Source organism: Lampetra planeri, chromosome 41, assembly GCF_965212315.1.
Source record: "Lampetra planeri chromosome 41, kcLamPlan1.2.h2, whole genome shotgun sequence".
In the NCBI taxonomy this organism is placed as follows: domain Eukaryota; kingdom Metazoa; phylum Chordata; class Hyperoartia; order Petromyzontiformes; family Petromyzontidae; genus Lampetra; species Lampetra planeri.
Genome location: NC_136147.1, coordinates 5,081,811 through 5,108,306, shown reverse-complemented (window position 1 = coordinate 5,108,306; position 26,496 = coordinate 5,081,811). Strand labels below are relative to the sequence as shown.

At 44.9% G+C, this 26,496-nt stretch overlaps 1 protein-coding gene across 6 annotated transcripts in view; it reads left to right on the top strand.

Moving 5' to 3' along the window:
- LOC144732111 (PH and SEC7 domain-containing protein 2-like) overlaps positions 1-26,496 on the top strand; it is a 187,813-nt gene that overhangs the window by 109,196 nt on the left and 52,121 nt on the right. For 4 of the 6 annotated variants that reach the window (XM_078613389.1, XM_078613391.1, XM_078613392.1 and 1 more), the window contains 4 exons: positions 5,344-5,577; positions 7,028-7,108; positions 18,275-18,387; positions 24,591-24,649. In XM_078613389.1, coding sequence (XP_078469515.1) covers positions 5,344-5,577; positions 7,028-7,108; positions 18,275-18,387; positions 24,591-24,649 — 487 coding nt within the window. The remainder of the gene's footprint in view (positions 1-5,343; positions 5,578-7,027; positions 7,109-18,274; positions 18,388-24,590; positions 24,650-26,496) is intronic. The other 2 variants (XM_078613390.1, XM_078613394.1) reach the window with 1 other exon arrangement.

Here is a 26,496-nt window from a genome sequence, read left to right as displayed (position 1 = left end):
ACACTCGGAAACCACTCAAGTCTGTATCACAGACCCCGAACTCATGCCTATGGAAACACCAACGGTGTTATTACAAGATAGAATGGGTTCCAGAAATGTGGAAATGCAACATTAGCCTCATGCCTCGCGTTGGTGATGCCGATGATTCCGAACGTAACAAGTGAAACGGGATGTGTGGTCATTTGAATTAAAATTGAGGACCATGTCTTTTTTTCCATTGCTTTATTTTACAAATAAGCCATGAAATTACTAAATAATATACTTCATGCGTAATAGGGTTTTTTGGGTTAGATCGCGTAAATATGTGTAGTTAAACTCGCCACAACCCGACGCAGCTGATTAGTAAGGTTTGTCACGAAAACAAAACATGCCACTTCGTTACGAGTTACAGCACACCGGTGCGTTGGAGAGTAAACTCACAACATTTGCAATTCGGTTATGACATTTTGCCAGTAATTACAACTAGCATCGTCAGGATAATATTGGTCGGCGAAAGCCTACATGTTAAGCTAATATACTTTAGCTTGTATTGGTTCAACCGAGCTGAACTTGTCACAAACACTGTTTCACATTCAACATCTGTAACGGACACTACAACTTGAAATCTAAGAGCACTTACAGTGATACCTCGGTTCACGAACTTAATTCGTGAACTGACTCTGGTCGCGAACCGAATTGGTCGTGAACCGAGGCACATTTTCCCTTAGGGTTCAATGTAAATCCGGTTAATCCGTTCTGACCTTTTTTTTTGGTTTTTGAAGCACAAAAATATGAAACAAATTACAATACACATTAGTACTGTACAGTATAGTAATGTATAAAGAGAGAACACTAACCTTGCTTGAGATGACTTCAGTAAGCACTCAAACGGGTGAACTGTACAATACAGTAAGTACAGTATTGTACAGTACAGTAGTACAGTACTGTATGTGCTAAAAAGCACACCAAAAAGCAAAAAGTCACTGAAAGTGTCTTCACAGTACTCACAGTACTTCTTTCTGTGTCTCTTCTTCTCTCCACGATCTTCCTACAGGAAGTCACGACCATGTGACAGCCTGGAAATAGCATTAAAATGGCCGCGGCTGCTGTTCATGAACCGAAGCGGAGTTCGTGAACCGGAGCATATTTTTATGAACTTTTCTGTTCGTGAACCGAGTTGTTCGTGAACAGAAGCGTTCGTGAACCGAGGTATCACTGTATTTGCAAATATGCCAATTAATGTTGCCTTGACAACTACTCTCCCGCTACCATACTGCTAAGTAAATGCTCCTGAACGTATATTGAAAAAAAGAGTTTCACGAATCATGTGTTTGCATGATATTTCCTAACATGTTTAATTCTCATCTGGCCATGGATGGTTAGGGAGAGGGTGGGGAAAAGAGTGGAGGGGACATAATTAGGGTGGCCGAGTTCATGGAGCCTCATGGCTCTTGAGGGGCACCACGGTGACTAGGGAGATGTTAACTCCCTCGCCTGGTATACAGGAGGTCGTGTGTTTGATCCCGACCCTGACGCCTGCTGCTGTATATTTGAAGTGTGCATGGATTTTTCTCCGGACCCTCCGGTTCTTACCTCCGCATTTAGAATCGACGTGCGTTTAGAGTATCTAGCTCTTCGAAATTTCCACGTGATAAGCCACTTCGTTGAGCTATCATTTGTGGCCAAGTCGCTTCTGAAAAAAGAGCTATATATATCTCAGTGGGCCTTACGTGGTATAATAAAAAAAACCGTTTCGTTTTTAGTTTAGGTGTGGGCACACTGATCGGCACCGTGCCTTTTGATCCTACAACGCCAGTGGGGCCACCGAACCCAGTTGTCAACGGTCCTGAAACACGTGGCATTAGACATTGCCAAGTTCCCCATGCAAATTGGCCCATTATCCTAAACACGCCTGTCCTACATCAAATGCCAATGAAGCTCAAGCAGTGAGTTGCAGTTTCGCTTTCTCCGCAGTTTGCTTTACCAAGAAATGTTTGGCAGTAATTTCTTCCACACCGTTGGTCAAGCCGGCGGCAATGTGCAACTACGGCACTTGCGTGCACACGGTCCCAGCTCGGGTTTGTTTACAGCGAAGGGGTCCGAGGGGTGGACAAGGAGTCTTGGGGGAGCTGACGCTGGAGGTGGATAATCTAGGCTGGATGGATTTGTGAAATGACGGGCGAAAGTGATTCGTTTGGAAGTTATTAGTGCCATCGAAATGACATGCCTGGACACGACGCCCCAGCTATGGGATGTAAATATTACATGCGCTAAAGGAGATGTTTTGCAAATGCACAATTGTATTTGTGGTGCAAAACATCCGATTTAATTTTTCGCTCCTATAGAGCAGTGCAAATTGCTCGTACATTCAGCAATATGGAAACTTGATATGCTGCCATACGATTGAATCATCATGAAAAAATACTTTTTTTTTTAAGACCGGCTGTTGCTATGTTGAGCAGAAGAGGGAAGTACACAACGTAGTACGGTTAATGCGTTCAATTCGATGAGAAAAATACCAACGTAGGAATTTCCCAAGGGGGCCCCACGGCCTCCGTGTGTGTCAATGCGAATGCCTGCGAGAGAAAAAAAAATCTAATTCTACCTTTGTTAATTAACTCAAGTGAATTAGTGTCGGACAATTGCTGCATTGTAACGCGTTCCCATGCCAACATTTCGAATGTTGAGATTTATTAACACTGGAAGAAATGTACGTTCGTCATTTAACACGTAATGAAAAAAAAACTCGTTGTTTTGGTGATAGTTTATGATAAAAGATGTTTTAATACCAAAGTGAGCATGAGTTATATTTTCCATATCATTTCGAGTTGGTCGTATATATTTGTGTTCCTTTGGGGCATATTATGTTTTTTTCCTTTTGAATTCACAAGCAGAAACACAGTGTTGATTTTACGTGTATTCAGTACAAAGATAAATTGAAATATTGTCCTGTATTGCAAATAATGGTGAAGTATGGTCAAGCAACACCTATGACTGATTTGGTTTGTGGAGGCCTTTATCCAGCAGTGGTTTGACAATAGATGAACATTATAATATATTGCATAAGTGATGCATATATTATCTTTTAATGCCCCGCAGACATTTCGTATATATAAAAAAAACATTATTATGCTCTACTGCTGCAGAGCATTCTGGGAAATAACCAAACATGTAAAGTGAATCCACGTAAATAAAGATTGTTATGTTATGAATCTGTTTTACAGCTTTCAATTTGATTTACAGGCCTGACTGCTAATGAGCATTAGAAGGCTGAAACTGTTCCAGAGTTTTCCTATCTTTACAAACTGTCGGGATCGACCTTTGAATGTTTATTTATAATGAAGACAGTGCAAGTATAGTGGAGTAGAAGCTGCATATAAGCACTCCTGTTATAAGCACAGCTGCCACGGTTAATCCTGCGGGTATAATAACGGTATTAAGACGTTCCATCTGTTTCACAGTGGATATTAAAGGTCCCGTGACGTCATTCCCAAGTGTCGAAAAGTGGAGCTTCTGATATGTCTTCTTATTCAAGGACACTTCAGATATAAACGCACCTGACCTTGCTTCCAAAGTATGTGCTTATATTTACCATCTGCTACGTATTTTTGTATTTAAAATGCATACAGCACCACGAGCAGTTTATCAATGCGTGGCACTACTTTCTCAGTGCTTGCATACACACACGGCAGCATTCATCTTTGTGACAGCGCCAGAACCGGCAAGTGAGCTATGCAGATCTTGCCCAATGTTTGTGTTTATTTTTACTTGACATCCTGGCTGCCCCGGACTGTCATGTCTGCGATGTTTGCAGTTTAATTCCTACCCAAGCAACTTTGAGACGGCGGTGTTTTTTTTCTAATTATCAAGTCGGGTCGCTCTGTAGTGGTTGCCGAACGATTGGAAATCACCGAGATGAATACGAGCACAGTAATATTTTTTCAAATTTTCTTGCTGTGGATTTCACACCTGATTATGATTGCTTGTGTTGCATTCGAAACGCCGTGAGAATTTTAATTGTTTTTTATATGTTTATTATTTTATTATTTCCCTTCTATGAGACTTTACCGAAAGAACCAATAATATGAATCCCTGCAGTCACGAAAGCTTTAAATCAAAAGAGTACAGCAATGTTAAACGATGCTCTTCATTTGTTTAAGAACTGCTCTGTAATGCCGAGAATGCTCTGTCGCAAGGGGTTCCTGTAATCGCATGTTTGGCAATTCCATTCGTGAGTGCGACGGCAATTCTATTTCACGAGCGTTTGGCTCATGGGAGGGAACCAGAGGACCTGAAGACATCCCATGCGTACGAGGGGGTAACACACATAATTCTGCACAGATGGATTCAATAATATTTGCCAGGCAATCTTCCGTCACAGCACCGGTCAAATTGGATCCCTTTCGAGGGTCAATCGACCCTATGGTTCCGCCGCTGCTGATAAAATGAGTATCATTTTGGGGGCAAATCAAGTGCCTATCCTCTTGAGAGGCTATCCCTCGCCGTAAGAATGTGGAATTTCCACCAATGTCGGCAAATGTGAGCGCCACCTGGCGCTCATTCGTGGCACTTCCACGCGCCGTGAATATCGTCAAATCTCTCGGGCAGGGGTTGGCAATATGCGGCTCTGAAGCCGCATCCGGCTCTTCAAGGGCCGCTTCGTGACGTTATTTATTACGAACCACCGTCTCGTATTCACGTGCATTGCGGCTCTTGAAATATTGCCGACCCCTGCTGTAGGGGGTGTGAATCCTTCATGGCACGCCTGGCGATAATTTGTGTCTGGCTCCTGGCTCCGTCTGCCAGGGGCGAGTGCCCCATGCCATTCCGCTTTCACAGACGTATCCTGTCATCAGCTGCGTCGCTATGGATACCCAGCATTGCCACGATATTAAGAATAACAAACACGCGAATACAGATAATAAAATAAAATAAACCCTTTGTGGTTATTTGTGCTTTTTCACTCCTCTTCTTTTCAGTTTTGTTTATTATTTTTATTCTTCTCTTGCTTCCATTCATTCGAGTCACAGTTGGCCACCTCTGCTCTAAGCATCGGTAACTAAAATATTATCCGTGTTCTTTTCTTCTTGTGTATGATGGCGTTGCATTCAGGAGCTAAATGCCAATCTCGCGGTCTGCTGGTCACAATGAGAAGGCTTCAGGAGAGAGTTCGTGTAGATTTGCAATTTCTCCGTTGAAGAAGCGCAGACTCCAGTGGTTTTACGATATGGTCCATAGATTGGGTTAAACGGAGTTCACAAGGTGTAGTGATTTGACGGTCTCAGCCCGTCGACAACGACTGTGCAAAATAGCGCGATTGAAATTACCTTGCAATTGTTTTTGTTGTCGCGACGACGGAATCAGCAGTGATGCCAGGCTTCCCGAGGCATCGCGGGAAAACGCGTGGCAGGCGGACGGACGCGTCCCCGGTCAGGGCAGCATGGAAATGCGGCAACCGCGGGGCGTCTTCTCCGAGCCGCCGCCGTTCATAACCAACGGAAGCCGAGCGGACGTGGACGCCGCGCACCGCCTGGCGCGACGCCTCTTCTACCTCGACGGCTTCCGACGCTCCGACGTGGCGCGCCACCTCGGCAAGAAGTACGTGCCGCCCGTCGCACCGCCGCCGCCGGTTGCTCGAGCGTTAGCTCTGTTACCTGCCCCGTCCGCCTTTCGGTTGGAAAGCGACGGACGAGCGGGGCCAGGGTCTTCTTCACGCTCACCTGGCCCGTCGTTTCTTAATTTGCTTTATCGTCACGCCCACGCGACTTGCGAGCCGACCTCCCTGATCCCCACCGATTGCCCCGCGCCGTCTAAGCGTCGGTGCACCACTAGATCCCGGGGGTTAAAATCCAGGCAGCCGCGAATGGGTCGCCAGGGTCACGAGATGTTCACTACCTCGCCTGGTATACAGGAGTTCGTGGGTTTGATACCGACCCCTGATGCCTGTTTATTTGGACTTTGCATGTCTATCTCCCTGTGGTGGCGTGCATTTTTCTTCCGGTCCTCCGGTTTTTTCCCTCTACATTTTTAAACAGGCGTTTGGAGTATTTGGCTGCTATCAGTTTTCACGTTATAAGCCACTTCGTGGAGCTATCATTGGTGGCCAGGTCACTTCTGAATAAGAGCCGTATAACTCAGTGGACCATACCTATTCAAATAAAGATAGTTTCAAATTGATAGTTTATTAAAACTAAATCCTACGTAGAAACGCAAACGTTGTGGTTTCCGTCTCCCAGCGCAGCCACTGGGCTAGTTTTTAATTTAAATTCTCCCTGCCCTCTGTCCACCCAGCAGACTAAAACGTCCCAAAGTAATTTTGCCCCTGCCGCTTGTAAAATAGTGGTGCCATGGCAGGATGGACAGGTGGTAAAGCAGTCTGTGTACTTTAGCCCCTTAGCTTGCACAGAGGTGGAGACATGACCAGAGGAATAACTAGGTGGCAGCAAGACTATGCAAGCTTATTTTATAATTTGCCATTGACAACACAGGTAAGCAATTAAAACATCTGATAATGTCCTTTATTTACTCAAGAAAGCCTCACTGAGCCTCATGAAAGGAATCCCACGTACCCGTATAAAACCCCACGCACACAAAGCGATAACACACAAAGCTGCTCACGGTTAAGATTCAATCATCCATGTCCATTCTGCTATTTGGCGGCTTCACAGCCCAATTCTACAGCAACTGATATTCGCAGGACGTCTCCAATCAAAGTACTAACAAGGCTGAATTCTACTTAGCATGTGAGGTCTACAAAATTTGATGCATTAAGATTGATTTGGCCAACGGTGATGATGTATTATTAGTATTCGTGGTATTAAAATGTTCTTAGGTTTTTTCGGTAGAGTCCCGTGCTTGTGTTGCCTCCGAAACGTCGTGATTTTTATTTTATTTTACTTTTATTAATTTTAATGTTTTACCTACGTGACTTTACCGAAAAAACCTAAGAATATGAATCCTTGCAGTCACGAAAGCTTCAAATCTGGTATTAATATGATTTGTCGTTCTCTCCCTGATGCCCTCCCTCTGCTGTCCACGCGAACCACAGCAATGAGTTCAGTCGGATGGTGGCCGAGGAATACCTACGCTTCTTCGACTTCTCCGGGAAGACGCTGGACCACGCACTCAGGTGAGGGCAGCATGGTGGGTGGAGGTTAGGGGGGATCCCAGGGGTGGACCCCATGAGGGACCCCATGAGGTCGCCGGAGGCGCCGGGCATTCTGCTCTTGCGAGGCATCGCTCTCTGACGTGTTCTTCGGGTCGTGGCTTTGTTGGCCGGCATGGTGTCCGACGTTTCGCTCCACGTGCCGGGAGCTTCTTTAAGGAACTGATGTTTGGAACCACGCGAGAGAAATGTTCTTTGGACACGTTATGAGGACCTCTGGACTTGAGGAATCGGTCTTGCTTGGGAATGGAGAAGGTAGCAGGGGCAGAGGTCTATCTCTGAGGAGGTTGATGGACGACATCAAGAACACCATTGGCCTTGCGCTAATCCCGCTGTGAGAGGCAGCGAGAGACAGGTGTGGATGGCGGGGTCTGGTCTTGGATGTCACCAGAGGTCGTACTGACGGCACAAGGTGACGAGGTGAGAGAGATGTATGGCACAACCCACGGAAATCCACGCAAGTCGTAGAACGAGGCATGTCCGCGATCGGATGGCAGTGACTGAATAATTTACAGAAGCAGAATCTTTATTTATACTGAAGGAATCTGATGACCTATAAAGCTTTTTTTACTACTTTGGTTGGTGGTTTATTGGACAATATGGATTTAACAAGCACTTGCTCCTTCTTAACATAGTAAACAATAATTACTAATACTTATTTACAACCTTTTGCCAATAAACTGTTGGATGAAGGCCTCCTCACACCTGTGTTCGGTCATGGGGGTAGTTTCACCGTACTCGGCCACGCTGCTCATCGTAAGTTGGCGAAGGGTGGCCCAGGACTGGATTGGATATCGCTCACCACTGATGTTAGCCGTGGCAGGTAATGGAATGTGTACGAGCGGTGCAAATTATGCCTCGGTTCATGATTTGACATCAACATTCTTAAGCCCGTGTTGCGTGTGCGTCGAATTGCATGTGTTAATAATTAATGTGTTTCTCCGACTAGAACGGTTGACTACGTACGGTGTGAAAGAAGTTCAACGTACATACATATACATTGTATGTAATGGGTTTACATCACCCGTGCAGCCACGAGTAATCGCTGCCATTCCCCACAATGTTCGAAATTAAGTGATTATTGAATTGAATCGCGACCCTGAATCGTGGCAATTAATCTAATCGCCAAGGGGTATAATCATTAAGTCGCTTCTTTCCACAGTGTGCGAGCCTCTATCACACGTTGTACTACATTGCTGTTATTACCCCAGCTCTCCCTTTACAATTAGACTTTTAGTTTCAACTGGCCATTGCATTGTTTTTAAATAGAGGGATTGATTGACGAATTGATGCGTTTGTTTACGCAACGCTGAGTTTACCAACAGCGAACAGCCGTTGGCACAAAGGGCAGTCGACTTGTTCCCAGGATCTCGTGTCTGCGCAAGCCTCCCAGAAAGCTATTGAACAGAGATGGCCTTCAGTCGATGCCACCAAGTGGCCAATCGGGTATGCGTAACGATTGCACCGTTCGCACACCGGCAAATCGGTTGTAACTATTGCAATCCAGTCGCGGTTTTATTTAGCAATCGGATAATTTTTTCCCACGCGTCATTGCACGTGGATGTTGACACACGGGCACAGCGATGGCACGTCCGCCGCTCGTTGCAGAGGTTTGCGGTTTGAATTAAGCGGCCGCCCTGGTTAATACTGCGGATATGTTAACGATAGCTTTGAGAGCTGAATGCAGCTTGGAGAGCTAAATGGAGTTCAGTAGAACTCACCAACAAACACCTTGTGAAATATCCAACGCAGAAGATCCCTGGATTTGATCTTCCACGAAGCCCATGGTCCACCCTAAACCGCATCCCGCTTTTCACACCATGGCGGATGCGGATACTTGATGGACAAATGGAAAATAAAAAAACTCTCCAGTCGTGAGCGACTGTGGTCATCCAGAACAGACACCGTACAACGAATAACGACGCAATGCCCGATCCACAATTACGAAGGAGACATCACGGAGATGATGATAAACTACTCTGGGCTTGACCACCTGAATGTGAAATTGTAGTCGTTGCTCTGCATCTACGTCAGCAGCCGTACAACAAGAAGAATAAGTTAAACCATAGAAATACGCGTGGTCTGCTTCACAGCGGACATTGACAAACTCATGACGTAATTATTCTCGGCAAGCATCTACCCTCCTGCGAAAACTTTGCAGGGGCCTCATGAATAAGTTAGGAGGCGTTATTGATGATTTTCTGGGTAAACAAGCGTAATAAGGAAGTGAAAAATTACATGAAAAGTTACTGCTGTATATAATCACGAATAAACACTTGCACCTATTTGGACAAAATTGCAATCAGTACTAACAATGTGCTGGTGATTTGATGAACTGTTAGTGCTGCAAGGTCTTAATTTTATAAAAACATTTCTTGATTATAGATGTTAAATATTTGTACACTTGTCAAAATTTACATTCTTAAGCATTAGATGTTATTTCTCCTCACAGCATTTGTTAGGTGAAATATTTGAATCGCTCAAAATATGTTTTATGTTTTCTAGTGGGTTCAGGGGTTATGTGAAGCTTTTACATGCAACAATAGACCTCATGTAAATCTTGACTTAGAGCTTTCGTGACTGTAGGAATTCATATTCTTTGCGTCTTTCGATAAAGTCACGTAGATAGAACAATTTTAATGGAAAAGAGACCAGATGGCTCAATGGGACACTGTCTACAGGAAAGCCACCCATACGGATGCCTACCTAAAACCTGATTCCCACCAACATCCATCCCAGAAGAATTCCCTCATCAAAACTCTACACCATGGAGCTCGTATTTCCGACCATCACCACCTAGCCAGTGAACTGGAGCACGTACACCAAGCCCTCAAGATGAATGGATATTCTGACTACACAATCCATAAAGCTATCACCCCAACCGTTGGGAAAGAACCATCTGAGAACCCAATCAAAACCATCACCTTGCCATATATAGCAGGGGTCACCAAAAATATTTCCAAAATCATGAGCAAACACAAGATCCAGGTTTGATTTAACACAGTACATAAAATGCGTGATCAGATCCCATCTGTCAAGGATGTGATCCCTGACATGCAATACCCCGGCGTCTACAAACTAAGCTGTGTCTGCGGCAGTAGTTACATTGGGGAAACTTAGCGACATGTCTCGGACCGTGTTCGTGAACATAAGGCAGATCTGAAACACGGTTGGACCAATACCTCAGCCATGGCTGATCATTGTTTTAATGCGGTGGGCTGGCACGAAATTGATTTGTCCAAGACGAAGGAACTTTGCAAATTCACTGGCTATCAACAAAGATTCGTTCATGAAGCCATCCAGATATATAGACACAGACACAATTTCAATCATTGGAAGGAAGTTATTAACCAGTTTAAGTCCTAACTGGCTATGATGTTTCCATCCTACCTTCCGATGTTAGGAGTTATTTTCGACTCTCTAATTTTACATTAACAGGTTCACACTAACACAGCCACCGTTTACATTGACATGCTAATCTCTTACATTGACATGCTAATCTTTCTCACTTTAACATCACTAGCCCTGCCCATTTCGTTTATGACCCTTGGGTTACACCAATTTCAAACCTTTAAAACAGCCTGCGTCAGCAGCTTTCCCCCTCTTTTTTCTCCTGATAACGATTGCTTCTGTTGCGATCGAAACGTCGTGATTTTTAAAAAATTTGTATTCACTTTATTTATATTTTATTGATTTTATTGTTCTATCTATGTGGCTTTATCGAAAGACCCAAAGAATATAGACCTCATGTACACTGGATTCTATGCATCTATCATGAGATTAACAATCCGATAGGAGTTGATTTTACTCTTTGCGTATTGCAATACGTTCAGGACTGCTAGCCATGACGAGAGGGCTTCAGGAGAGAATTGGTGCAGTTTTGCTATTCCTCCGTTGAAATGGGAATGCTTTAAATTTTTCTTATTTTAATCTGTGGATAGTATGCAAATATATATTTGTTTTCATTGTTTAGAATTTTTGAATGTTGTGTTGAGTATTCATTAGCGTGATGGTGGTGCTTTGAGTGGCATATTTGTGCCGTAACGGCGTCACGTATGTGTGTGTGTGTAAACAAAAATAAAATTCACTTGACCCCTGTGGTTTACAGGTATAGATGTCAGCCGACGAATCGACGCATTGCTGCAGCGCTGACGGTGGTTGTGACAAACGGTGCTAGCCAATGGAAAAACTAAAAGTTGAAACCCCGCAATGGAAGCGCGCTCAACTGCGAGCGGGGAGGCCGTCAACTCGTTGATGAACTTTAATCTATTTTATCGTTCCCTCAGTGTGTGCGTGGGAACAAGGTGTGCAAATTGGCTTTATCTTATCAGTGGGAGCAATGGGTGGTTGGGGATATAAGTTTCACCTGAGCTTAGTTCAGCTGTATTGACAGTGCAGCCTGTAATCTGCGTGAAAGTTGCGAATCTAAAATATTAATAAAAATACACATATATTATGCATTTATATATTTACTTATAAAGAAATGTAAAAACGACGCTTATCGGAGATTAATGGAAAAGTAAGACTTTTAAGTGGTGAACAGGAAAACCGCCTGTTGTGATATGGGATGGCTGGAAAACTGAGAGGAAACTGCATGAGTAATCTACAAAGGTGGCAAGTTTAGTGTAATATTTTATTTTAAATGCTACATCAGAGAAATTCTCAACATGCTACTCGAACAGTCACGGTAATAGTCGGTGAGGGAACAGGCCTGCATCCACTAGAGGGAGCTTAAGAGAGGCCTTCTGTGGCAGACTTTTTTTTTACAGACTTGGCCTATGCTTCCACATTGACCAACCTGTTGAAAGAGGTGGTAGTACCCACGCTTTACCTCACCACACGCCATCAGCCGATCGACTAACTGTGGTGTAGCCGTTTACACCGCTGCGTGGACAGAGGCCGGGATGTGGGGAGGAGGGATATTTAACAAACTTACGCCATTGTTTAAACTACCAAGCCGGGAGATGACATCGCACCGACCTCAAGTTTGCAGGTCCATTGCGCTAAATAGTACAGCAACCCATAATAATCTACTGGACATGTGTGAAAGAGAGCTCCATGCCTCATCAGATTCCTCGGTTTATAAATATGTTCTTAAGTAGAGCATTGCCACGAATTTGAACGGAGCCATTTTATATTTTTGCGCGTCCTACATACCATGGTTTTATTTTTTTCAAGCACTGATTCAGGAGGTGGCGGCGTGGATCGGAGATCAGAGTACTGAGCCGGAACCATTGACATCCTGCGATCAAACATTAATCCCCGAGGCCACTGGAATATATTGTGCACCAGGTCTTAACGCTTCACTGTGCCCATCGTGTTTACATTTTGTTCCGTTGCGCATGCCAAGGTCACGCGCTCGCACCTACAGAGTTAGAGGTGAAAAAAATACCCCGACATTGAATTTTTTTTTTAACTAGAGGTGGCCGGCTGGGATCAAAGACACTGAGCCAGTGCAGCTGAGATATCCTGGGTTCAAATCCACTCATGATTAAACTGGATCTCAAGTGTAGCGGTTGATTTTCTCCCCACCCAGTCGTCATTTATTGCACAAAAGCCATCATGGTAATTTATATATTTTTCATATTTAATTTGCTTCATTCCATCTCTGAGAATTATAATAAAAATTGGGTTGCACAATGAGCTGCATATTTCCATGTGGCTGGGCTACGTGGGAAAGTGTGCCTCCTGAGTTTGTGGCTAAGCATTTAGTGCGTGGATAAATAAGGTCATTCGTGGCAATCTTATCAGCATAAACGCGATTGTCTGGGTTGGGCTGCGTGCTGAAGATTTCTTCCCAAGCCTTCGCCACGCTCTACTGTGGACTTCTTCAGAAGTTGAACATTATGAACTTGTACTTGGTCATAATATTACAAGCATGTCAGTAATACATCCTACCGCGTGCCATTGTTTAACATGCGGTGCAAGAGCTCCGAATCGATGCTTCATCTCACGACACGCAGACAATTGCACCATTGGAATAAAAATGTGCATTTTGTTATCGTTGTGTAAGACATGCCGATCCGCTTCTGATCGGGCGGACAACCGGCGAGCGCTGGCAGTGTTGGGGCCACATTTAGATGTTGCATTCCACACAAAACCTTATCGCTCACGCCGCTAGTGGGACTTTGACTTTAGTCCCTGGAGCCGAGAGAGTTCGATCTTTTAACCTCCCACATGCTGGGTCAGAGGCACGGTGGCTACCGGGAGCAATGTGTCCCTGACCACGCTAAAACGCCGATCACTTTCTTTGGCCTTGAAGAGCGGCAAAGTGAACTTTTGACTGTTGGTCCTGACTTTGAACTTCAGCCAGCAGATGGCACAGTGGGGTGTAAGGGCTCCTGCCAAGGATGCCACACTGTGACCTGGAAAGTTCTCTATAGGGTTGCCAAACTATTTGTCACTGGCTTTGGAATTATACAATCTTTGTGTGTATCGCGCCTCTCCCGTATGGTTTAAAGTTTCATGTTGTTATAAATGTAACTAATTAGGTTCGATAAAACTGTTAATTTAAAGAATTGCTAATTTCTTTTCAAGGAAAGTAACTGGACTTGGGTTAGATGGGTCGTCAGTGAGAGGGACGATTGCTGGTGGACGAGACTCGCGATGGACTGTCTGAGAGGAAGATTGATGAGATTAGCTCATGTGCAGGTGTAAGATGAATCATGGCATCACAGAGCTGTGAATGACGATGGTGCGGGAAGCCTTCATTCAGCAGTGGATAGATCATAGAGAATTTATTTTTGGCTACTTAGTTGACTAAAACATATTTGAGCCGCGTATTCTTCCTTATTGGCGTTTGAATAGCAAAGTACGAGTCATCTGGGGTCACCAGATTGGATTCCATTTGCACTTCCTGCAAAAGCATGCACAGGGCAGCAATCAGTGACGTGAGTGGTGGATTGCACTTCACGCAGTCACAATTAGGCGACTCTTTAATTCGCCACTCACGCGGAGGAGGTAGCTGCTCGTCATCGCCTTGCCGACTGGGTAGGTCAGTTCGTTGTGATTTCTTCTGCCACACCTTCGGGGGATGATCACTAGGCATGATGTGCCCGCTACACCAGTGATTGATTGAATTTCCAATGATGTGTCCGCCACACCAGTGATTGATTGAATTTCCAATGATGTTCCTGCCACACCAGTGATTGATTGAATTTCCAATGATGTTCCCGCCACACCAGTGATTGATTGAATTTTCAATGATGTTCTCGCCACACCAGTGATTGATTGAATTTCCAATGATGTGTCCGCCACACCAGTGATTGATTGAATTTCCAATGATGTGTCCGCCACACCAGTGATTGATTGAATTTCCAATGATGTGTCTGCCACACCAGTGATTGATTGAATTTCCAATGATGTGCCCGCCACACCAGTGATTGATTGAATTTCCACTTTGCAGGCCCTCCAAATTTTATTTGTTTGTCCCATATCATTCGTACAGTCTCGTTCACCACATTATTCTAAACGTTACAGTCGTGTAACCATTAGCATATAATTTGCGTGCGCCTCAAGGAAATCTATTCTTTTCATCTTGTATTTATATTATCATCCGCATCAACAACAACAATAAAGATGGAAAAGCACGCTGCCAGGGTACACAATACGAGGTTAAATGGCCCAAACAAGCACAACGCTCTTAGTTCCCGAGTCGTGATGTAGGGAACGACAGAAAAACGAGGTGAAGAAGAGAGTGCAGAACAAGAAGAGACAGCTATTCTTGGGTCTTTCGGTAAAGTCACATAGATAGGTTCAAAGAAAATAATAAAAATTACCAAAAAAACTACGACGTTTCGATCGCAACACAAGCAATCGTCATCAGGAGAAAAAATAGCAGGAAAGCCTCTGAGGCAGGATGTTTTAAAGGTTTTAAATGGGTGTAGCCCAAGGGTCATAAGCGAAGTGGGCGGGGATAGTGATGTTAAGGTGATAAATTTGCATGTAAATGTAAGATCGGAGAGCTACCTCCACGACGACGAAGCTGCGGAGGTGGCCGTTGTATTGTGAGAGATTAGCATGTCAATGTAAGTTCGAAGAGCCACCGCCACATCGAGGAAAACGAGCAATGGTGGCTGTGTTCGTGAGACATTTAACCTCCTGTTCTCGATGTGGCGGTGGCTCTGCGATCTTACATTGACATGTTAATCTTTCACAATACAATGGCCACGTCCGCAGCTTCGTCGTCTCCTGATGACGATTGCTTGTGTTGCGATCGAAACGTCGTAGTTTTTTCTTATTTTTTGTCATTTACTTTGAACCTATATACATGACTTTACCGAAAGACCCAATAATATGAATTCCTGCAGTCACGAAAGCTTTAATTCAGGAAGAGACAGAACAAGGAGGGGAACATTTTAATCGTCGTCTTTATATAGCCTGGAGGAATCCGATGAACTGTGAAGTTATTTATCACAGATGTCCAGTAATAGGGGTGGGTGGTCGGCAAGTTACAACAACAAATGAAACAAAAAAAACCTATGAGTGCGCAAAATTGAGAAAATGTAAGCAAGTCGCTAAAATTTTATGAATTTGAATAATTACAAGTACAAATTGCACGCAAGTAAGTACATTCCTGCCGATTTGGCAAGGCAAATAAACTTGAGCTTGGGGGCAAGCCAGAAAAACAACAGCAACAGCAGTCCCAGACAACACAGTCCCTCAATTCAATTGCACATTAAAATGTAACTATCGATACACGGGTACAATTCTGTGTGGCTGTGTCTGGCATCAATATTCTGCTTCAGGATATGTTTTTGAAGGAAGATTTACAGTGGTAAGGGAGGAAACAAGGTTGTTCCAAAACGTTGGTGCTGCAGCAGCAAAGGGGAAGGAAGTGACGGGCAGAAAGTACTAAATAATTGATTCTTACACGCATGACATTATGCACGTGTCCTGAGCGTAAGGATCGATTTCAGCATTGAATCAACGCGGCGTAAAATGCCAAGTGCTAACATTGCGTTCACCGGCTGGGGATTGCTTAGGTCGTAGATTTTTTTTTCTTGCCGTGCGAAACGGGGAGCCGGGTGCAGTAGTAATAGGCCGAGGTTTGTGGTTTGTTCATATTTTCCATGCAAAGCGTGATTACGAAATCCCATTGGCTGAAATGGACTCGGGGGTGACCTGACCTGGCTTACGTGTGGTGGCTGACACGCACACGGGCTGCACAAGTAATTCGAACCAGGGCCGGATTTATGAGAGCGAGCCAAATGGCACATTCGATAATGGCCCAAAATTCCAGAAGGGCCCGTGCAACAACAAAACATTCTTAAGATATAAGTAGGACTGTTTATTAATGCCATCGCTTAAATGTGAACTAAATTAGCAATACTACCTTCATCTCTTGTTTGAGGAAGTTTATTTCAGTTCACCTTACGATCTTCCACATACTTAGAATTGGTTTCGTTATTTGTATTATTACAGAGTTTTTTATGCATTTACGTGCATTATACGGTGGTGTGTACTTGCCCACTGTGCAGCATCCCATTTGGACATTTTAACAAAAGTAGACTTTGTTGCCTGTAACACAAAGTGTTGAGTAACACACTCGGTTTGGGCTCTACGCCGTGCATAGCAGTCATCGCCTCTTACTACCGGCAAACTGATTCCCAAGGTCAGTGATTAATATGCCTAAATCCGACACTGATCCCGCCACAGCGACAACAATGGGCTCTCTCAAATGCCACCTTGTGATCACGTTGCAGTCCAGTTTTCACTCCCTGCAAATGCGATGCCATTGGGGTTGCCGGTGCCTGAGTGTGTGGTGTCCTCTGGTGGCCACACTGTGTTCGTGCACGTGACTGCATTGCTTTTATCACGACAGAAATCGCTCCCGCGGGTAATTGCATAGTCTGCAGCTTTTTGCCATTGTGTTTATATTGCAGTTCTTGTGTGCTGAACGGTGCTCCCGATTCGTAAATTCATGCCTTAGTAAAAATATTCTTAAGCTGCTGACAGTCGTCAAATTGCATATGTTATTGGGCTTACGTGTCCCCTATAGCCGCTACGTTCACCACGATGTTCCACATATTGATTAATGAAACAAATATCGTGCGTAGTTATGAGGTATGATTAATTCATTAATAATTCTATTAATATGCTCACAATACATACATTAAATATTGTGTGGGAGTAATTGATTACAAAATTCCTATATGCTCTATATAATGGGTTTATGTGGTGCCTCTAGCATATAATATGTGTTTTGAACCAAATTCAGACATTGTTTCACTGATGTTTGCAAAATTGCTGGAGCACTTAATAATGCTGATTATAATTCTGTACATTGTTCGAAGTTATTTTTTAAGTTGGTTATCGTAACAGGGACATTTTCATTATTCAGCATCAATGTAGATGTTTTCAGCCGGTATAATTATCGCAGGGAGGCCCCGTTGGCGCATTGTAAGATGTGTCTGGGTTCGATTCCTGACCCGGGTGCTTTTCTGCGTGGAGGTTCTATATTCTGCCCACCAGTTCTGCATGGGTTTTAAACTATTATAAATTAGTATATTACCAGGTAAGGCCCACTGACCTATATAGATCTTGGTCAGAAGCGACCTGCCCACAAATGATAGCTTGATAAAGTGGCTTATAATGTAGAAATGGATAGCAGTCAAATACTATAATCGTGTATTTCTAAATTAGGATGGAAAAACCAGAGGACCCGGGTAAAACCCATGCAACCAGGAGGAGAGAGAGACATGCAAACTCAAATATGCAGGCGTCAGGGTCGGGATCGAACTCACGACCTCCTGTATACCAGGCGAGGTAGTCAACATCTCAGCGCCGTGGGTTTCCTCCTAAAGCTTCAGTTTATCAGTCTCCGGCACAGTCAATGGCCCCCACAGTGTAACCGGTATTGGCCAAAACAACCCAATTCGGAAACATTACCGTGCAACTTACTCAATTGGAACCTCACACACATAACCAGCAACATCACCCCCGACTGCAAAAAACACTTGGCAGGACCCTCTTGTCTTGAGACCGAGTGATGCTCTCCTGGGTAAAAAACGAAAATAGCATAAATACACGTAAACGATGTGCCGCGGGAAGACACAACGTGAGCTGTGATTGTGGCTGACGTTCTCTTCCTTGTGTGTGTGTGTGTCTGTGCTTGTGCCCCCTCCACAGGATGTTTCTCAAGGCGTTCGCCCTCATGGGGGAGACACAGGAGCGCGAGCGGGTGCTCGTGCACTTCTCCCGACGCTACCACACGTGCAACCCCGACGGTGTCCCCTCAGAGGGTGAGAACGCTGTTTCTCTACGCGTGTGCGCGTGTGCGCGTGTGTGTGCACTTGACGCATGTTTGGGAGCGGCGGTGCAGCGGTTAACGCGCTGCCCTTCGAACCCGGCGGTCAACACCAGTGACGATTGCTTGAAATGGTCCTGAGCCACCTCTAGGTCCACTCGGCCTCAAATGAGTACTTAGTCCGGTTTGTAAACATCGCCCTTTCAAAGATAAAGGCGACTGGGCGTGGTGCTGGTCACCCACCCCCTCGTGTGCTGTGCCGGCCTTCATAGGTGCTCGCAAACGTCACTTTCCCCAACAGTCTGTGCAGGCTATGCGGGGGATCTTTATCTTTGGTGTAATGATTTGTGTGCCTTGTGCCACCATTCTCATGTACAATGTCCAAGGCTCATCCTAGACCCCCACAGTAGGTCAACTCAAATGAGTGACTTGTGTGGTGGTAAACATCAGCACTGTGGAGTCAAAGGCTGTTGGGCTGGTGCTGGCCTCACCCACCCCTTGCGCTCTATAGTTCATGTATTAACAGTTGCTCAATAACAATATTTAACCCTCTGTCTATAGGCTGAAAGGGAGGGGAATGTTTGACTTTGTATTTTTGTTTGTTTGGTGGGGAGTAGTCAGTAGATTGCACTTTGTGCTCACAATCCCTGTGATCCACAGTGTATGATGACTGGCCATGCATGGTAGCAATTGGACTCTTTAACTTTCCCTGGAGCTCCGTCAATTCAACTAAGCCTCCTTTGAGCACCTGGTTTCTGTCCTGTATGAGAATTCAACACATTCCTGCGGAGGGAGCTGGTAGGAACGTTGGGTTGCTCGGTCAATGGCCAGGGTCAACGGTGGCTTGGTGTATTCCGCAAATATGCCCGACTGTGAGGGCGGGCACAAGCCGGCGTGAGTAGGTTAAACATTGAGTTTTATAAGGGCACCACGGGATGCCCAGCCCCTCCCCACCCAGCCCCACCCTCCCCACCCAGCCCCTCCCCACCCTCCCCACCCAGCCCCTCCCCACCCTCCCCACCCAGCCCCTCCCCACCCTCCCCACCCAGCCCCTCCCCACCCTCCCCACCCAGCCCCTCCCCACCCAGCCCCTCCCGACCCTCCCTACCCAGCCCCTCCTCACCCTCCCCTCCCCATCCAGCCCCTCCCTCCCCACCCATCCCCTCCCTGCACGACGGACGGACACAATAATCCCCTGTGGGCTGGTGGAACCAGTGGGTTCCTACCAGTATAAAGGATGGCTAGATATGTATGGTACTACATCACTGACCACTTCAATATGAAGCAGAAACACTCCAATATTTATCAAATCTTATTGTGGTGCTTAGTTTCCATAAATAATATGAATTCCTTTCATATACCCGGAAAAAGCCTTACTGAGTCTCAATACTCTTTTTTAGAAGAGGCGTTTAACTTATATAATTTTAATGTGAATAAAACCCTTGTAAGCAGTTGCATTTGGAGGCCCAGCCCTCTTTTCTCTCCACCTGATGAAGACCGCTTGTGTTGCGATCAAAATATCGTGGGTTTTTTTTTCTACGTGACTTTACCGAAAGAACCAAGAATATGAATTCCTGCAGTCACGAAAGTTTTAAGTCATAAATAAAACCACGTTTTTTATACTTTATATAAAGGTTTGGCCAGACCAATAAATCGAAATCGGTTTAAACCATGCTTTAATAAAATGAGTGAAAGCTTACCTAAACACTTCTGCAGATTATGAAGTATAGGATGCAAATGTTTTAATTGCTATGCAATCACGCATCTGAATTTTCAGTAAAAAATCCAAGGCCGTCCGATTGGCAGCTCAGATTTAAGAGCCCTGCGTGGGTTTAGGTAAATTCGTGTTTTAATTCTCACCCTCCGTGCAACGCGGCACCATGAAATTGCCACGCACGCGACAGACTCCCACGTCATTGTACAGTACGCGGTTTGTTTTTTCATTGCCATGTATAGTACGTCGTGTTTTCGTTTATGTCCACATGCTGTGCGTGGTGTGTGTGGGTTGTGTGTGTGTGGGGTGTGCATGGGTATGTGTGCATGCGTGTAGGGAGCGATAGTGGAGCGGTTAGCGCCCTGCGCTACAAACCCGGCGGCCCGAGTTCGATTCCTGCTCATGGCAAACACCAGTGACGATTATGTGAACCGGTCCTGGGCCTCCCCTAGGTCGACTCAGCCTCAAATGAGTACCTGGTGCAGTGTGTAAACATCGCCACTAGGGAGACAAAGGCGGCCAGGCGTGACGTTGGCCACCCACCCCCCCTCGTGTGCCGTACCGGCCTTCATAGGTGCTCGCTAACAGCACTTTCCCCAACAGTCTGCTCAGGCTATACGGGGGATCTTTTTGTGTGTGTGCGCGTGAGCGGGTTGTTTGATTTATTTCGTAGCTGTTGCCCGTAACACCCCCGCAAGAGCCCTGTTCAGACGCCCTTTCGTTTTTTTTATGTCCGCCAGCAATTGTTCTGCCGTACACCCTGCGGTAATGAGCTGGGACCTGCAGTCCTTTGCGGAATGTACTTTTCTATGAGCACTGCCACACAAAATACTCTGATGTGTCATCCGCAGTGGTTGTTTTTTTTATGTTCGCATTAGTTTCAAATCCCTGCCACATTTTTCACGAGCGGAAGCGGCCGCGAATGTATTTCCGAGCGGCGGGAGGTCACACGCGCGTGACGGATAGTGGCAGGCCCGTAAAATGAACCGCCTTCGTTTATTTAAAAAATACATACACCAAAGGTCACGTGTCAGTGGGGGGGGGCGGGCGGGTTGCACTCTGGGGTTTACCGCTTGCCCGGGTGCCGTCTGCTGACGCCCGCGCCTGCGATTTGGTTCTCCGGTAAAGAGCAGCCGTTACTAAAGATTCGGTGAGCGTTGCTTGCGCCCTCATTTATGGCAATGGTTTTCACATTTTTTGGCTACTACTGTAACACCCCCCCCAACCCCCCCCCCTGCCCGACTCAACGTCGTTCTGAGAAATAAATGTACGAATAATGAACATCATTATTTTAACCAATTGTCCATTTAGTGAGGTGCCCTAACTGGCTAAGTAACCTGCAAGCGAATAAAAAAAAAATACAACGCGCGCTCTGCACGCGTCACTTAATTTGTTCGCTCTCGCTGGTTACTCTTGGAAGCAACGTTGTTTAAGATCAATTAACGTAGAACGGTCTTTTATATCGTTCGAGCTTAACATGTGGATTAAAATGTTATCGTAGTTATTATTTTGGCCGATTCATGCATGATTATTCACCAATGATTCTCACTTATGATATAATTTTACACGTTTATAAATCACCTCGCAGAACCCCCTGCGACATTACAGCGTACCCCCAAGGGTTTGCGTATCCCCCGATTGAGAACCACTGGGTTAGGGGCTCGGGCTGCGCCCCGCCAGTGAGTCATGAGAACTCCCCCCAACACATTCATAACAGAGGGGTTTTTTGTTGTTGTTAGATTGCGTAAATATAAATGTGACGTTAAAACCGCCGCCACGGGACACGGCCGATTAGTAAGGTTTGTCACGTATTGAAAACATGCCAATTCATCACCTGTACAACACCAACACACCGGTGTGTATGGAGAGTAAAACCACAACATTTGCCATTAGAGTACGACGTTTCGCTGGTAATTACAACCAGCTTCAACAGGTGACAGCTAGAAAACCCCTGTATTATGGAGAATATTGGTCGCGACAGCCCTACGTGTTAATCCAACACATTCATCGCTAACTCTTACGTGATTAAGTTTCTTCTTAATTATTGTTGTAATTTTCACCCGCTTTTATTTAGATTGTGCTATCGGTGTCATGCCACGTGATGAACTAAAATAAAATCTATTTAGACACTCTGGCAGAGAGAAAAGCAAACCCTGAGCGTTGGAGAATCTTTCCAAGGAAGCAGACCCTTGCCGAGCGACCTTAGCGATGCAATCATTTGGTCCTCACCGTGGGAGGTAGCACCTCCTCCTCACACCGCCACTGTTGTTGCGTGAAAATCAACGCAGTGTTATTCTCAGAACCACAATGCAACCAAATTAGGCATTTAACAACATTTTTTCGGTAAAGTCACGTAGGTAAAAAATTTCAATTAATAAAAGTAAAATAAAATTATTAAAAAATTCACGACGTTTCGGAAGCAACACAAGCCTCCGTCTTCAGGTGGAACCGTCACAGCCACGACAGCTGTATCAAGTAAATGAGAGATCACAAGAAATACTACCCCGTATATATAATGGTTGAGGGGGGAAGGGCCAGGAACGGCACACTTTTTTACTCTTGGTCTTAAGCCTCACCTTATGCAGTCTACTCTTGGTCTTAAGCCTCACCTTACCATATTAATAAAAAAAGTGTGCCGTTCCTGGCCCTTCCCCCCTCAACCATTATATATACGGGGTAGTATTTCTTGTGATCTCTCATTTACTTGATACAGCTGTCGTAGCTGTGACGGTTCCACCTGAAGACGGAGGCTTGTGTTGCTTCCGAAACGTCGTGAATTTTTTAATTATTTTATTTTACTTTTATTAATTTAAATTTTTTACCTACGTGACTTTACCGAAAAAACATAAGAGTATGAATCCTTGCAGTCACGAAAGCTTCAAATCTAGAATTTAACAACATTATTTACGTGAAAATATTACAAAAAACAATGTTCATCAGAAAACATCTTTAACATTTATATTTTGCCAGGCCCCATGGTTTCAAGTGCAGTCTCCAACACCTATCCACTCTTTTTCTCTGGCCTCTCTATTTACAGGCCATTAAGAAGATTCGTTGGCTGAAACGTCACCTATTGTAAAAATTTTAGTTTCTTTTAAGACCACAATAGCGTTATTGATGAACGTGTCCAGTTTTTGTTGTTGATTGTGCACCACTGCCAACGCAGCAGCATCGCCACATAATTAATAAACAAGTAAACCCGTAAAAACAAAGTTTTTCACTATAAATCCTTTATATGCGTGGCGGCTAGAGTCCTCTCGTCCTCTGGCTTGAGATGGCTGCCACCTATGGGTCAGATGATTGTCTGCCACCAATAAGCAATTGGTAATTAAATATTTAATTTGTTTTCCCTAAACAGTGTAAAATTTTGGAAAAAAATGTTCTCGAAAATTAATTGTCACACACAACGAGTCTGTGTGGAAAATGTCAGCTCGATTGGATCACGGGAAGTGGGTTAAAAAACGAGCGAAAGATTTTCACGGTCCTAAGCAAGCAAGCGAACTTAATATAAAGGATTTAAAAATATATTCGCCTGTGGAGGACGCGGGGATCGATCCCGCAACCTTTGGCATGGGAAGCGAGGGCGCTACCAACTGCGCTACTCCGCCACGGCCTGTGGAGGGGTTACGCTCTGGGCTCTTACACTCTGACGTTCCGCCAAAGCCATGAATGCGTTCTATTTGAATATATGTAAAATCAATTCTTTTTGCCTAAAAAGTGTAAAATTTTGGGAATTTTTTTTCACGAACAATAATTGTCTGGCACAACGAGTCTGTGTGGAAAATGTCAGCTCGATTGGATCACGGGAAGTGGGTTAAAAAACGACCGAAAGATTTGCACGGTCCTAAGCAAGAAAGCAAGCACGCAAGCAAGCAAGCACGCGAACTTAATATAAAGGATTTAAAAACAATTTAGACCATCGACTATGTCCACTTGAGGACCCAGTTTAATCACCGGTGTCTACCTGGATCGGCACCCAGAATCTTAAGCCTCAGACGCCAGCTCATTACTTTGACCTCCGAACCACCCCCGCCCGCCTCAACGCAGAGAATATTTGATTTAATCTCCGATGATTGTAAAATTGACACCTTCCGTAAGTGGCGCCAATTTTATACTCGCCCTGTCAGCCTCCGTGTCTTCGCAGTCAAAAGGGCAATTCACCGAAAATTTGCCATGGCAAAGGCCGGTGCTTGCTTCCTTCATTTGTCCTCTGGAGCCAAACTTAATTTACATTCAGATACATAATGCATAGCGTATTCTGTTTCCCGCTTGAGCTATGTGTTTGCTGTGTAAATTTACTGTGCTTTGTGTATTTGGCCGCCAAAAGTGGCATGAGCTTCCAGGTTTGAATGAAAAAACGGATACATCATTCGGGCTTAAATTTTCCAGCTTGAACGCTGTCTGTTTTTTTTTTTAAAGGGAATTTTGCCTGCGTCGTTTGTTCTGGTCCCTGATTATTCCGTCTCTGTGAAATTATTCCACAGACGGAGTTCACACGCTCACTTGTGCCCTGATGTTGCTGAATACGGATTTGCATGGGCCCGTGAGTATATTTCACAATGGTATTAATATGACTTTTTCTTAAGCACAATGGATCAAATTATGCATACGGCTGCGTATTTCATTGTTAGCGCTGTGTTTTGCTTCTGTTCATCGCCTGCATAAAGCCTTGATGTCTAACTTTAGATTAGCGATAACGCGTGCGTTTGGCGAGTCTGCGAGCGTAATGTGTACTTTGTGTTACGCCACTCGCGTAGACTGGACGAGCAAATGCAACCCGCGGTTTAAATCAAGGAACATGTTAGGGAAGTATTAACACTTACCGTAGTTCTCTTTGATGTATCCAAGTAAGTCCACTGCATGGTATTCAGTGATGCAAAGCAACGGGTTACACATGCAGGGTGTCAGCAGTGCTGGCGGAGTCCACTCGCCACCGAGAGTCGCCCCGGCCAGCGATTGTCATCTATAAAATAAAAACTCTCCTGAATCGTCCGTCACATTGGGGCTGCTCGGCTTCCAGATTGAATGTGGTCGTCGTGGGCTTGAGTTTTCCTGGTGCGCGTCGAATTACGTCGGCTTCGTGCTACCGGCTGCCACAATGCCTTGTTATGTACGTTGAACTTCTTTCGCACCGTATATAGCCAACCGTGCTAATCGGTGCGGGGGAAGGACAACAAACTAAACACAAAAAGCAGTTAAAAAAAAAACATATTTTTCATTTTTGATTATTTTAAAGTGCATACCTCCAGTGGCTTCCTAATCTCAGAAGGAAGAGCATTCCAGACGGCCGCAGGAGCGCATCCGAAAGCGTGCAATGCAGTGATCGTCTTCGTTGGATGGCTAGCCAAAAGCTGCTGCGAGGATGACTGGAGTTTGCATGATGCTTTACGTCCCTTGACGAGATCGGCTATTATGTGACTTAGCTGTTAATGAAAGTACTGCGATCAGACCTCAAGTGATGTCGCCAGAGCATGCCTGACAGTGACTGATGGCTGAGAATGTGCCATCGCGTTCTTTATGGTTTAAAGATTAATTCGGCAAGATTCCACCTCGGAGAATTGTTTGCATTATTTGAACTGCCATGTGATGATACGTCTATGGAGACGGGGTCGCTTGAAGGAATCTCTGAAGTTGTTCTGTCATATTCACTTCTGTGAACCAACTTCTAACACAAGGTAATTGAATTCACGCTAATAAATTTCGATTTAAAGTTTTCGTGACTGCAGGGATTCATCTTCTTGGTTCTTTCGGTAAAGTCACGTAGAAGGGAGATAATAAAATAATAAAAATTAAACATAATACGTGATATTGTATTATTTTATTATGTTTTATTTTTATTCTTTTATTATCTCAGTTCACGCTAATAGTTTCAAGCGGACATTTCTCCATCTTACGACATGATGTTGACTATGCATATGAAGTAATATTTGAAGAAAGATAGGACACACAGCCTGAGTGTTCCGCAACTGCACATTACGAGCAGCTCGTTCTCCGGGTTGCGTCTTACCGATCATTGGGTCCATTGCTTAGACCTCATCGCTGCTTTCCACACGAAAGTGGAGCCATTTCTTACGCGTGACGTCATCGCCTCTCACAATTCGTCTACGCGCTCCTCTGATTTGCACTTCGCCCGCTGCACTTGACACCCCGTCCCACGCACAGCTAACAAGAATCCCCCCTAATTAGAACACTCTTGATTTATTTCATGCTCATGCATCCAAATCGTAAGTGCAATGCTGAATTGTATCTCTTGCTTCAACCGTTGCTCCCTCTGTGCCTGTGCCCCCCTCCGTGGGGAGCGGGGAGGGGTAGCGGGTTCGTGCGCCGCACTACGAACCCCGGCCACCCGAGTTCGATTCCTGCCCACGTCCAACACTGCTGTGACGAATA